This window comes from Hippopotamus amphibius, chromosome 2 (genome assembly GCF_030028045.1).
Source record: "Hippopotamus amphibius kiboko isolate mHipAmp2 chromosome 2, mHipAmp2.hap2, whole genome shotgun sequence".
NCBI lineage: Eukaryota > Metazoa > Chordata > Mammalia > Artiodactyla > Hippopotamidae > Hippopotamus > Hippopotamus amphibius.
In genome coordinates this window covers 8,650,962-8,664,366 of record NC_080187.1, presented here as the reverse complement: position 1 = coordinate 8,664,366, position 13,405 = coordinate 8,650,962, and the positions used below count along the sequence as shown (strand labels likewise).

At 42.8% G+C, this 13,405-nt stretch overlaps 1 protein-coding gene across 1 annotated transcript in view; it reads left to right on the top strand.

The window, feature by feature from the left end:
- GARNL3 (GTPase activating Rap/RanGAP domain like 3) overlaps positions 1-13,405 on the top strand; it is a 117,076-nt gene that overhangs the window by 27,923 nt on the left and 75,748 nt on the right. Inside the window, exons 2-3 of the mRNA XM_057725064.1 lie at positions 286-360; positions 12,802-12,901. Coding sequence (XP_057581047.1) covers positions 286-360; positions 12,802-12,901 — 175 coding nt within the window. The remainder of the gene's footprint in view (positions 1-285; positions 361-12,801; positions 12,902-13,405) is intronic.

Sequence of the window (13,405 nt, the reverse complement as noted above, 5' to 3'; positions counted from 1 at the left end):
ATCACTTCAGTGCTTTTCAATATTGGAATATGTTCAAATTTAGATCTGGTGCTCTTGTTTTCCACTCTTATGGGTTAGGTGCTCCTCACGCCTCAGCTTCCTAAAGACTGTGGGGCCCACCTGTGTGAGGACATGGCTGGTAGAGCCTCCAAGAGACCATTAGCTCTAGGCTGGGTCTTCCAGCTTTCGCTGGATGTGACTTGCTCATAGGCAGATACAGACATGCAGAAGGGGCATTGCAGACAGTGACCCAGCTTCCTAACTGAGTGCTCTTTTGTCCCCCAGCTTATTTCCAGCGATGCTGATGGAGCCATCCAAAGGGCCGGAAGGTTCAGAGTGGAAAACGGCTCTTCAGATGAGGTAAGGAAGCCCGTATTGTCACCAAGCACGTGATCATGGCGCCTGTGATATAGCCGTGAGCAGCTTGTGGTCCTCATTTCCACAGAAGACCTGCCTAAATGGAGCCTGGGAAGGGGTCAGTAGGGCTCTTCAGAGCTTTGCTTGAAGCAGTCGGGAAGGGAAGGTGCCATCATTCTTTGTATGCAAGATGCTATTAATAGGGTGACATGTACCCTTTGAAAGATCTGTGATAAAGCCAGGTAGACACATGTAGGTGGTCTGCCAGCAATGGGACCAAAGACAAATTCACAGCACAACATCCTTTGTGAATGGCCCCCGGAACCCTGGCTCTTCCCCTTTGCCCGGCTGGTGGGCTTGGCACTGCCATGTGAGTGATGTCAGGGTCCAGGAGAGAGATGCAAAAATTACTGTGATTATAAAATGTCATCTTTATTCAGAGAAGACACCAGGAAAGGAGGCCATTCCTGTCTGCCACTGCTTGGGCCCAAGCCCTCCTTCTGGGCTCTGCTGGTCGTCCTTACCAAAGGCCACAGGGACTCGCCTTGCTGGGCTTTCTTCGTTAAAACTTCCACTGCCCGCTCCATCCCTTGGGGTCTACCCCCAGAACTGCAGAGTGCTGTCTCAGCCCCCCAGTTGTTTCTTCTTTGCTGCTTCTCTGAGAGGTAGCTCACTGCAGTGCTTCAGCACCCCCAGCTTTGGCATCAGGCAAGCCTGGGTTCAAGTTCCATTTCCCCCACCTCCTAGTTGTATGACCCTAGGCAAGTAACCAGCCCTTCTGAAGCCCCGATTCTTTATCGGTAAGAAGGAAATAGTCTTGGGATTGCTGAGAGGATTCAGTGAGCTAGGCTTGTTAAGCTATTAGCACTCTGCCCAGCGTGTAGTGAGAGTCCAGTGAGTGAGAGCTGTGAGGGTAATAACAGTTGTTGTCGTTCCCATGAGTAGTGCTATGTGGCCAGCCTTGCCCTCCTGATGCCTCCTTAGTCACGTTCTGGGTGATGGGCTGTGGATTTAACTTGAAAGCCACAGCATTCAGGAAGTTGTTGCTTGTCTTCGCCTTTGCCTTCCCTTAGCAAAACCCTTCACCCAGTCATGGTACCCTCGCCATTGCTGTGAGGCACAGGGGGCAGTGCCACCTTGGGCTGGACCAATGAATAGGTGCCCACATACTTCTTGTCCAGCATGATGTCAGAACCTGCATAGAAGCAGGAACTCCCAGGGAAATTTGCTTCTGAAGCTTGGAAACAGCCCTCCCCAAATGGTCCTGCTCCTGAGGCAAGAGAGTCTTATCCTCACAGACTCAAGCAGCCAAGGGTGTCCCAGGAGCTAAAAGTCAGGAGCAGAAGCATCGAGTCCTCATCCTCCAGTGCTCAGAAAGCTAGCAGCTGCCACACTGAATATCTACTTTGAGAACCTAAGTACCAGAGACCCCAGAGATTGCTGCACCTCAACACATTTTTCTGCTTCCAAAATTTTGCAGAACTTCAGCCCAGCCCAAAATGAACAAACTGCACTGGCTTTCCCCACCCCACGTAAGCACAGCTTTGGCCTCTGCTAGCACCAGTGTCTAGAGGAAACCCATACCTCCCCAGAAAGACATAAATGGAGCTTTCATGTGGTCCTAGGATCGCCATACACTTTGGTTGTCAAACACTCCTCGCCTGGCCCTGTCACCTGGCCAGGCCACATTCCAGAGGACAAGGTCAGGGACTGGAAATCACCTATGGTGGGTCATGGGCATCAGTGGCTCTAGAGTCAGGCCGTTTGGGTTCAATTCATGGCCGCACAACTCACCAGCAGTGTGGCCATGGGCAGTTCACTTAACATCTTTGGAACCATTTGGTGGAATTACCGATTTAACAAATCCTTGTGGTCTGTTGTGTTCAAAACACAGTCCTGTCTCAGATTGCTCTGTGGGGAATATGATACCAAGGCTCAGATACTGTTTTAAATTTTGTTTCCACCAAAGCCACTGAGCATGAATGTCCCATTGGAGTGCCTTGCCTGGGTTTATGTGACCACAGGCCAGCCTTCATGTAAATTTTGCAGCTCCATCCTTTGTCACCTGGGTGCTTTAAAAAGTCTCAAGCTGGTCTTTGGTTAAAAGCTCTGGCTGGTGCTAGTGCCCAGCTTGACAAAAGACCATGCAGGAACCTGAGACTCAGAGGGAAGAGAACTGGCTTGCTCTGAGTGTGTTAAAGCAGTTAGTGGATCAGAAGGCTTGAAGTTTTTCAAGCCAGTGAACAAGCAAATTGCTAAGCAATTTCACTATTGAGTTATTTTTCCTTTTATTATTGCATTTTAAGAGTTCTCGATACAGTATGGATACTAGACCCTTATCAGATATACGATTTGCCAAAATTTTCTCCCATTCTGTAGGTTGTCTTTTCATTTTCTTGATTGTATCCTTTGAAGCATGAAAGTTTCTTAATTTAATAATATCTAGTTCATCTATTTTTTCTTTTGTTGCTTGTGCTTTTTGTGTCATAGCTAAGAAACCATTGCCTAATCCAAGATTGTTTGGTCACTTTTTGTAGTTTACTCTTCCCTTCAGATAATGTCAAATTTGTCTGGGCTTCCTAGGTGGCGCAGTGGTTAAGAATCCGCCTGCCAATGCAGGGGACGCAGGTTCGATCCCTGCTCCAGGAAGATCCCACATGCCACGGAGCAACTAAGCCCGTGTGCCAAAAAAAAAAAAAAAAAAAATTTGTCTTATTTTTTTAAACACAGTCAGTATAATGGTTTTATTATCTGTGACTGATAATTCCAATATGTGAGGTTTTTCGTAACCCTCTGTTTGACTTTTCTCCTGGCATATGCTCATGCTTCTCTGTGTGCTTCGCTGCCTAATTGTCTGCTGTTATTGTTCTTGAAGGTGATTTTTCTAGCAGTAGTATATGGCTTAGAATAAGCTGCCTCTTGGTAGAGCGTGTGATACTGCGATTTATAATAAGAAATATATCATTTAGTCTTTGTACCTCTTCCTGGCACAGAGCTCCTAAAACCCTTGGAATTTTCTAATAAGAGTGATCATGGTGTCTTTTATTATGTTAATGAGTGTCTTTTGGAAAGTCCCTAAGTTTCCTAAGGATGGGGGCTGGTCACCAGAGGAACCAACCATGTGATCAGAGGGTTAGAACTTTCAGTCCAACCCCAACCTCCTGGAATCAGAGAAGGGCGTGGAGATTGAGTTTAGTCGCCAATGGCCAGTGATTTAATCAGCCGTGCCTGTGTGATGCAGCCTCCATAAAAACTTCAGAGGACGGTTTGGAGGGCTTCTGGATGGGTGACCACGTGGCCGGCTCAGAGAGCATGGACGCCTGCACTCCCTCATGCATCCACATACCTTGCCCCCGTGCATCTCTCCTCTCTGGCTGTTCCTGAGTCACATCCTTTCATAACACACCGGTCATCTAGGTAGTAATGTGTTTCTCTGAGTTCTGTGCTCTAGCAAATGAGTCAAATCCAAGGGGAGGGTCATCGAAATATAGCCTGTTGATCAGAAGCACAGGTGACAACTGGGATTTGTGACTTTCATCTGAAGTTGCAGATGATGGAAGCAGTCTTGTGGGGCTGAGCCCTTGACCTGTGGGATCCGACACTGTGTCCAGGTAAATAGTGTCAGAATTTAGTTAAATTACAGGACACCCAGCTGGTGTCAGAGAATTGCTCGGTGGTGTGAGGAAAAACCACATATAGACTTGGTGACAGAATCAGAGGGAGGGTTTGCATTTGCTTTTGCCAGACACCTTTAAACTAAATTCCCAGCTTGACACTTTTTACAGCACCCAGGTGACACAGGACAGAGCTGTAGATTTACACGAAGGCTGGCCTGTGGTCATAGCGCCTCAGAGACACTCCTCCATTCCGCACTGTGGCAACATTCCTTGGAGTCTTTGGGGCAGAGGTGGTCTCTTCCTGTTCGCTCTTTTCTTGAATGTGTAACCCTTTGCTGTCCCAGCTTAATGTGGACCAGGTCTCCTCTTAGACTCACCTACTTCAGTGGATCCTGGGGGTTTGATTCTTTGCCCTCTTGCCTCTTGAGGTCACCAAAACCCACGACTAATTTTGCCAGGATTGATAGATATCTTCAAGCTAAAAAGAATTTCCATGCTCCACTTACCTCTCTGGGTTCCCACTTGCCTTTGTTTTGGCTGGTAATTTCTTACCATCTTATAAGCACTCCAGTGCTTTTAAGGAGATGACTTTAATATTTTTCTATACTTTTAGTTTCTTCAGTGGGAGGGTTGGTCGAATAACCTAGCTCACAATTACCAAAAACAAAAGTTATATCAGGAGCGCTTTTCATATTGTATATCAAGTCATTCACTCAACCCACATGCAGGATCATCTCTTGGTGCCAGACAGGGATGCAGGGATGAATAAGACTTCTAAGGTCCCTGCCCCCAGGGGCTCACAGACGGGCAGGAGAGAGGTCAATAAATAAGTGACACAGATAAATAGGATGCTTGCAAATTTTGGTAACTCCTGTGGAGAAAACACACAGGGGACATGTCACAAGGATGTCATGGTGAGGCCCAGGCCGCCAAGCAGAGCGTCTCCGACTGTGTGGTGAAGGGCCCACTTTTTTATTTCCAGTCTGCTGCAGAACTCTCTGTGGTCCTACTACACATGACCTATATGCAGCACCCCTCATACAACTCACCACGAAATTCAGTAACACCCAGATTGGTCTGGACTCTGTTTAAGGAAGCTAATCCCCTAAGACATGCTCTGCATTGCTGCCTACTTCATCACAGACTGCTGGCAGGTCAGCCCCGTAAGTGGACCACACCTTCCTGCCGTGGAGTTCATCTAGGTCATCCCCCACCCAAGGCATGAACCCCTGCAGCAACTTTGCCAACAGTCAGCTCATCTGCCCTGCTGAATATATCTCCAGTGATGGGAAACCTGCTCTCCCCTTGATAGATTGTTTCCTCTGGACACCAGCTCCAACACCAACTGAGTCTCCAACAATTCAGTTCAATTCTGACCCTAACTACCTGGAGCTAGTGTCAGACTCCACAGGCTTCAGGCTCCATTCCACACGCCGCCCTCAATTCAGACACAGGTGGCAAGTATCAGGTCCCCAGGGTACCCACACATCTGCCTGACTTGGCTACAAAGTCAGGGATTCCCATAACCTGCCTCCAGTTCAGTAATTTGCTGAAATGACTCACCGAACTCAGGAAAGCACTTTACTTACCATACCCATTTATTACAAAGGATACAACCTGGGAACAGCCAAATGGAAGAGGTGCAGAGGGCGAGGGATGGGGATGGGACACAGAGCTCCCATGGCCTCTTTGGGTGTACCACCCTCCCAGCACCTTGATGTGGTCGCCAACCCGGATGCTCACGTGGGTATGGTTAACTCATTCCATCTCAGCCCCTCTCCCCTCCCCAAAGGTTGCAGGGTGGGGCTGAAAGTGCCAAGCTCCTCATCAAGCTTGGTCTTTCTGGCTACTGCCCCCATCCTGAAGCTAGCTAGTAGCCCACCAAGAGTTGCCTCATTGGAGCAAAAGATGTTCCTGTCACCCTTATTTCTCAGGAAATTCCAAGGGTTTTAGGAGCTCTTTGCCAGGAGCCAAAGACTGAATATATATTTCCCATTATACCACAGGCCTAAAGTTAATTCCATTTTCAGCATCTCTCATTGCTAGAAGGTTCATTTTATTGAACAGAATTCATCTCTCTATATTTTCCACTCAGAGTTTCTATTTATGGTTTCTGGAGCCCACAGTGTAAGGCTGAGCCTTCTTCCACACAATAGGCCTTCAAGCATTCCAAGACATCTGCTGTTTTTCTCCTAAGATGTGGACTCAGTTCCACTCATTGTTACACTCCCCACTGCTCCTTGGACACATGTGAGGTGGTTAATGGACCTTTTAGGTGGAAGTGCTCGGAAATGACCACCTGGCTGCAGGTGCACCCTACAGCCACAGAGTGAGGCAGCTCATCCCCCGCCTTGCTGTGCACACACTCCTCTTTTCATGAAGCCTGAGGACTCATTATGAACCTACAATGTGCTACCCACCCCCCACTCCCGTCTTTTTCACGTATACTGTTATTTAGCTGTGAGGCAACATCTTGGTGTAGTGGAGACAGTTTTGGAGTCAGGCAAACCTGGGTTCGGACCTCAGCTCTTTCACTTACCAGTGTATGACTCAAGGTGGCTGAGCCTCAATCTCCTGCTGGGAAAAGAGAGAGATTGCTACCTTGTAGCACCTGGCCTTCTCCACCCTGTACCTGTGCAATTTGTATTTGTAAATAAGTATAGGATTTTGCATTGTCCACACTGAATTTAATCTCATTAGTGTGTCCTGTAATTGCTAATTGTCAAGAGGTTTTTTTTTTTTTGACATCTTGATTCTGTCACCTGTCCTATTAGCTAACCCACTGAGAATCTTTATATTACCTTCAGATGTGCTTATCCTGCCATCTGTGTGCTCATTTAGATTATTAATTAAAATGAGTGTGACCCTCAGGTAGATCACTGGAGACCTCCCTTACAGCTCACTTGTATGTATCAATTAGTATATGGTGGGGCAGGGGGGACAACCTTCCAGCTTTTTACAGATCTCTTCCTTAGCATGGAGAGGATTCTCTTACACACTGTTGGGGGACGTGTAAATGAGTGCAGTCTTTGGGGAAGGCAATTAGCAATCATTAAAATGAGTATAACTTTGGCCAGCAGTTCTACTGCTAGGATGTATATTGTAGCATTATTTTAAAATAGAAAAAAAAAAAAAAAACCACCTGGAAATAACGTCAGTTTCCATCAGTAGAGGAATGATTTTGAAAATTATGATTTATACAATAGAATGCTTAGTAGCTGTTGGAAAGAATGAGGTAGAGATATATGTAATACCATAGAAAAATGTGTACCATACAGTGCTAGACCTAAAAGCAGGTTCCAGAATGATTTGTATGATATCATCCCATTTCCTTAAAAACAAACCAAAAAAGATAAACACACTTGTCAATATGCAAGAAAATTTCCAAAAGGATACCTAAGAATTTAATAGTAATTGCTTCTGGAGCGGACATGGGAGGTCAGCAAAGAAGTTAGAAGACCTTAACTTTCTACTTTAGGCCCTTTTGTGTTTACATATTTTGTACATCTGTACTCAACTGAAGTGTTTAATGTTTTTTTAAAAAAACTGTGTAGTTGTTAAAAGGAACAAGGTAGATATTCTGTACTGATAGAAATATTTCTAAGATTTTTTTTAGTGAAAAAATAGCTTTCAGTATAATACCTGTATTACTGCCCCATTTATGAAAAGGGATGTGTGTATATAGGTATGTGTATATAAATATATGTATATGTGTGTGAATGTAAGTATGCTTAAGCACGTTTTTGTAAATGCGTAAAAAGACCTGGGACTATCCAAACCAATCTGGTAACATGGTTATTATAGGGAAAGGAAGTGGATCAGGACATGGGGGTTGGGGAAAAGAAAGGATTTTAATTTCTGTGTGATTTTGCTTTCTTCAACCAGTTTATATTTATATTTGCAATTCAAAATTTTTTAGTTTTTTTAAAATTCCATCTTCTTTATTGCCGATGTTCTTTGAGCAATTTAACCTAGAAAGTGAAGGAAAGTCAGTTTAAACGCATTCACTCATTAACTGAACTCACACCAGAAGAGACTCTAACAAATCGCAGGCATTATATTGAACCGTGGATCTCATTAGTAGTCTGAGTGCTTGTATTGTGTGGACTCCCTGCTTAAAGTCAAACACTAGAGAACATTCAGATAAAATGGGGGTCTTATACATGGATTTTGATTATATTCTCCTCACAATATCCTGGCCACCCCACCAGTATAAATGTGGTTAAACAAAACAAAACAAAATAAAACAAAACAAGGAAAGCTACAAGGAGGTTTTGGAATTTGATGCAGAAGTGATTCAGGATTTCTCAGTCTCAAGACTCATTCAACCCTGTGGGCGTGTTCAGGCACGCCCGCAGCAGAGAAGAATTTGAGTTCATTACTCCATAATACCTTTTAGCAAATGATTACCTAAAAGGGATAAAATTAGTATGGGTGTTTGCAGTGTTAAACTTTGGTTGTCTGGGGAATGTGCTCATCGGAGTATTTCCTCCTAACATTCTTGTCGATGTCAAGTAAATGATGTGTTCCTGTGTCATTGTCACCTTAAAGTGCTATGGGAAGTTTCTGTATCTTTGAATCCTCTATAAAATAGGTCATACTTAAAATAGTTAAGATTTATTGCAAAATTAAAACCACAATTAGGTACTACTACACCCACTCCAGAACTGCTAAAATTAAAAGGACTGAAATGCCAAGAGTTGTTCAGAGAATGTTGAGCAACCGGAACTCTTCCATGAGTTGCTAAGAGTGTAAACTGGTGCATTCCCTTTCGGAGACTGTTGGCAGTAACTAAAACTGAACATCTGCATCCTCTGGGTCCCAGGATGTACACCCAACAGAAGTGGATGCTTATGTCCACCAAAAGACAGACACAAGAGTGTTCTTCACGACTTTATTCTTAATAACAAAAAACTGGAAACAATTCATATGTCCATCAACTGAAGAGTGAACACATAAATTTTGCAGTTCATACGTGGACCACTACATAGCAGTGGGACAGAGTGAACTACTGCTTCACCAATAACGGGGATGAATGTCACAGACAGAATGTCGAAGATCAAAGAGCCTGACTCAAATGAAGGCACATGATGTGACTTGATTTCTATGAAGTTCAAGAGTAGGTAAAACTAATCCATGGTGATAGAAGTCAGGATTAGTGGTTACCTTTTGGAGTGTGATTGAGTGTTGACTGGGAAAATGCATAAAGGAGACTCCTGCGTACTGAAAAGCTTTTCTGTCTTGATCAGGCGGTTACAGGGGTGTATACATATTTTAAAATCATTTCCCTGTACACTGAAGACTTGTGCCCTTTACTGTCTACTGCTACTACCTATCATCAGGAATTGGAACTCATTTTCAGAGTCTTTCTTCTGGGGTCCTGAGCAGAGGGGTTTTTTTTCGCTTAGCCTCCATTTCTTTTGTCAGTTCCTGCATATAGTCTTGTCTTTACACCTCATCATATGTGCTTTTTAACAAGGGACAGGAAGTGTTTTGCACTGCAAGACTCACAACTTTTTTGGTGTTGGGTTTTCCCCCCAGTTTAGTTAAGTACTCAGTGAAGATGAAAGTTAAATAGGCATCTTTTTGATCATTAAAAAAAGAACTCATAATTGACAGCCTGTACTCAATAGAAGTTTGGGGCATGACGCTGGCCAGAGACCCATCTCTCACTCCGAGACACTGTGTTGTGTCCCGCCCTGTATTATTCCATCCTGCTGGTCCAGCGTTCAGAGTGCTGAAAGGAGAGTCGGCCAACTCAAGGGCTTCAGGAGGTCTAGATGTATGAGTGTCATTTTCTATGCCTTTGAACCGCCTTCTCAGAATAATGTTTTTAAATGCTTGAAACAAAATATGGAGAATTATAAAGGAAAACAGTTGTATTGAAATAGTTATCAAAATAATTTTAAACCTAGTTTATGATACTGTAATATACATGCTTTTAATTAATACATTAAATAACAAATCCAGCAGCAGTTCTCATAACTGTTATAACTTTGAGCAGGGATGGGTATAAACAGTATTTTGAGATATCTGCAATCACTATAATAAGTTCTAAAAGTATCTGTGATTTTTTTTTTGGTGATATGGTTATCAGGACTGTTCATTCTACTTTTTTTGCATACATCATAATTGAATGAAATATTGAATTTTAGTTGGAAGCTAGGGAAAATATTTTTCCCCGTCCAAGTTTATGCTCACTTGGGATTCTTTTAGGACCCTTGGTATAGAGTATTGATTCTCAAAGTTCAGTGTCCGTCAGAAATCACCTGAAATGCTAAAGAAAACTCTCTGAGCCATGCAAGTGTTGGAGGCTTGAGAGGCTTAAATGTCCTGGTGACTTAAGAGTCTCCTCTCCAGGCTCTGCTAGTGTTTTCTGGGATCCAGGGCCCTGGGACCTTGACACCATCCTCTGTGGGTCTGACTGTGTAAGGCCAGCTGCCTAGGCTGGACCACTGAGGTGCGCTGCTAGACCCCAGTAATGTCATAGCTGCGTGCTACATGGGGGCACAGTGGAAAGAACTGTGGACCAGGAGTACTGCCCATGGTTTATGGTTATAAAACAAATAGCTGTTGACAAGGAATCAGCCAGAAACTCTACAAGGAACAAAATCCAAGTATATACTCCTCTCGAATCACACCAAAAGTTCAAAACTGAGGCAACATTTTGAACAGGTGATCAGCATTAACATCACCAATGAGAAGGAGATGGACATCTTGAAATATGATCCACTGAGAAAGACAATCCTCACTTATGACGTATTCCAACCAAGCATGCATAACCTGAATCTGATCATCAGACAAACCCCAAATGAGGAGTGCTTTAGTTAAAAAAAAAGCGCGCGTGTGTGTGTGCACGTTGCATTCTTCAGAAATGTCAGTGTCATAAAAGACAAAGAAAACCTGTGGAAATGTTCCAGGTTAAAGGAGTCTAAAGAGACATGACAACTAAATGATCCTGTACCGAAGGTGGAAGATGTTTCAGGCAACACTGTTGTCAGTTGACAAAACTGGAACACAGATGATAGATTAAAGTATTGTATCAAGGTTAAATTTACAAAAGTTGATAAAGCTGTATTGCGGTTATGTAAGAAGATATTCCTGTTCTTGGGAAATACACATTGAAGTCTTTAGGAATAAAGGGCTATTATTTATGCAACTCAGTCTTAAATGATTCGGGAAAAGTGTGTGTGTGTGGTGTGTGTGTGTGTGTGTGTGTAGAGGGATAGAGAGTAGTGAACAAGTGAATAATGGGATAAAATATTAGCAGTAGGTGAATCTGGTAAAAGGCATACAGATGCTTTTTGCACTCTTCTTATTCTTGCAACTTTTGTGTAAGTTTAAAATCACTGCCAAATAAAAATTTATATATATATATTGCTGATTTTTTTTTAAAGCCAAGAAAATCCAATAAAGGCACGATAATACTAAGAATTTTAACCTACTTTTTACCCCTTGATAGATTAAAAAGTCATAACAGACAAAAGATTCAGAAGATGATGTAATGGATAAGATTTTAACAAAGAAAAAAAACTCTGACATTGGAACTGATTTCAGTTTCAGCTCCACTGCTTATTATCTCTGCAGCCTTAGGCTACATAACTTACTCTCTACACCTCAATTTCCTCACCTGAAAGTAGGGGGACAAAGTTGACTCTATTTCATGAGTTGGTGGAGACACTATGGCAATGATGCGTATAAAATGTGTGGCCTAGTATTTGGCACTTAGAGCTCTTTCCATGAACATCAGTATTTCCAGAGCAATGAGAAAGACAGAAAGCATCCTAATTCACTTTATAAAGTGATACAATCCCTGAAAGCAGGACAGAAATACATACGGAAAAGAATCCTATAGATTCATCTCACTGACAAATATCATACATGATCATTTTTTTAAATCCAGCAGTATATCAAAAGAACACTTAGAAGGGTGTATTCCAGAAATCTAAGAACCATTCATCAGAAGAGCCAATAGTATAATTCATTACATGACTGTGATTTTCCCCCATTTAACCTATTCACTCAATAGTTGCCCCCAAAAAAGCTTTCAGTAAAATTCAATATTCATTTCCAAGAAAGCCTCTTTATAAATTTGGAATTGAAGGGCACTTCTACAATGTGATAAAGAAAGTGACCACAAACATCTAGTAAGTCACTAGAGGCATGCCTGAACAGGAAAAGAATGTTTCGACGTCTGTCTTACACACATGGCACGTGTAAATGTCAATGGAGATTCAAACTGTATATGTATTCAGTATGATTCCATTTTGGTTAGAAAAGTACATATATGTACATGTAGGGAAAAAAATTAGAGGAAACCATACCAAATCATTAGTAATGGTTCCCTCTGGAGAGAGGGTTCAGATTATTCGTTATGTTTTTCCATATTTTCCACATTAATTGAGTTACGGTAAATTTTTTAAATCCTACAAAGGATATGAACTCAAGATGCTGCTGAGATGTGTTCCAGGTGAAGTGTGCCTGTTACAGGGTAGCAGAAGGGTGTGCCTCTCAGGGGCACCAACGCCCAAATATTCGGGAAGCTTCCGCCCAGAAAGGAGAAAAACTTTTAACTCAAGTTATACTCAAGTTAGAAATTGCTTAACTCACTGGTTCACCTGGTGCTTTTTCCTGCACCCCAAAGACCTTCAGAACGTTTCTATGATGCGGATTTAGACTGGGTGTCTTCTCTAATGAGAACATGTAGTTACAGCCCTGTTTGTATGCTTTTAATAGTGACTTTTCTTGTTCTTTGGCATCTGGTTCATTGCTACCTTGTTTACTTTCTGAATAAGCCTATTAATGGCATAACTTTGTTCCATTACAGAATGCAACTGCTCTGCCAGGTACTTGGCGAAGGACAGATGTGCACTTAGAGAACCCAGAATACCACACCAGATGGTATTTCAAGTATTTTTTAGGACAAGGTAATTATGCCATTACAGTGGTTGGGAGGAAAGAATATCCAGATTGAAAATAGTGTTCGTGTAATTTCTGGTACCCTATATGTGTGAAACTTATTGGTTTAGGGACACCGAGGTCAGGGCATTTCATTTCAAGGTCAGTTGTAAGCTTTGTAGATTTGAAGATTCAATTCAGTATCTCAGCCCTAGCAGTTTTTCTCAGTTTTAAATTTGTTGTTTATATTTTTTATTTTTAAAATTTTTATTCAGTTTTTGTCAGTTGTTTTTGTCCCTGGGGAGTTAAAGGGGACTAGATAGTCTGAATGAGTGATCTGCGAGATGAGGGGAATTCGCAGGGCACAAAACAACTTTAGACTTAACAAGGCACGTATGCCGTCTATAGTGGGTATGGAATACTTAGTTCAAGGCAATGAGGGAGAGAAACGATTCCCTGAGCTCCAGGGCCAATACAGAACAGAGAGGCGGTACGCTGTAGGCTCTGGTGACCAGGATTTGTGTATCACCTAC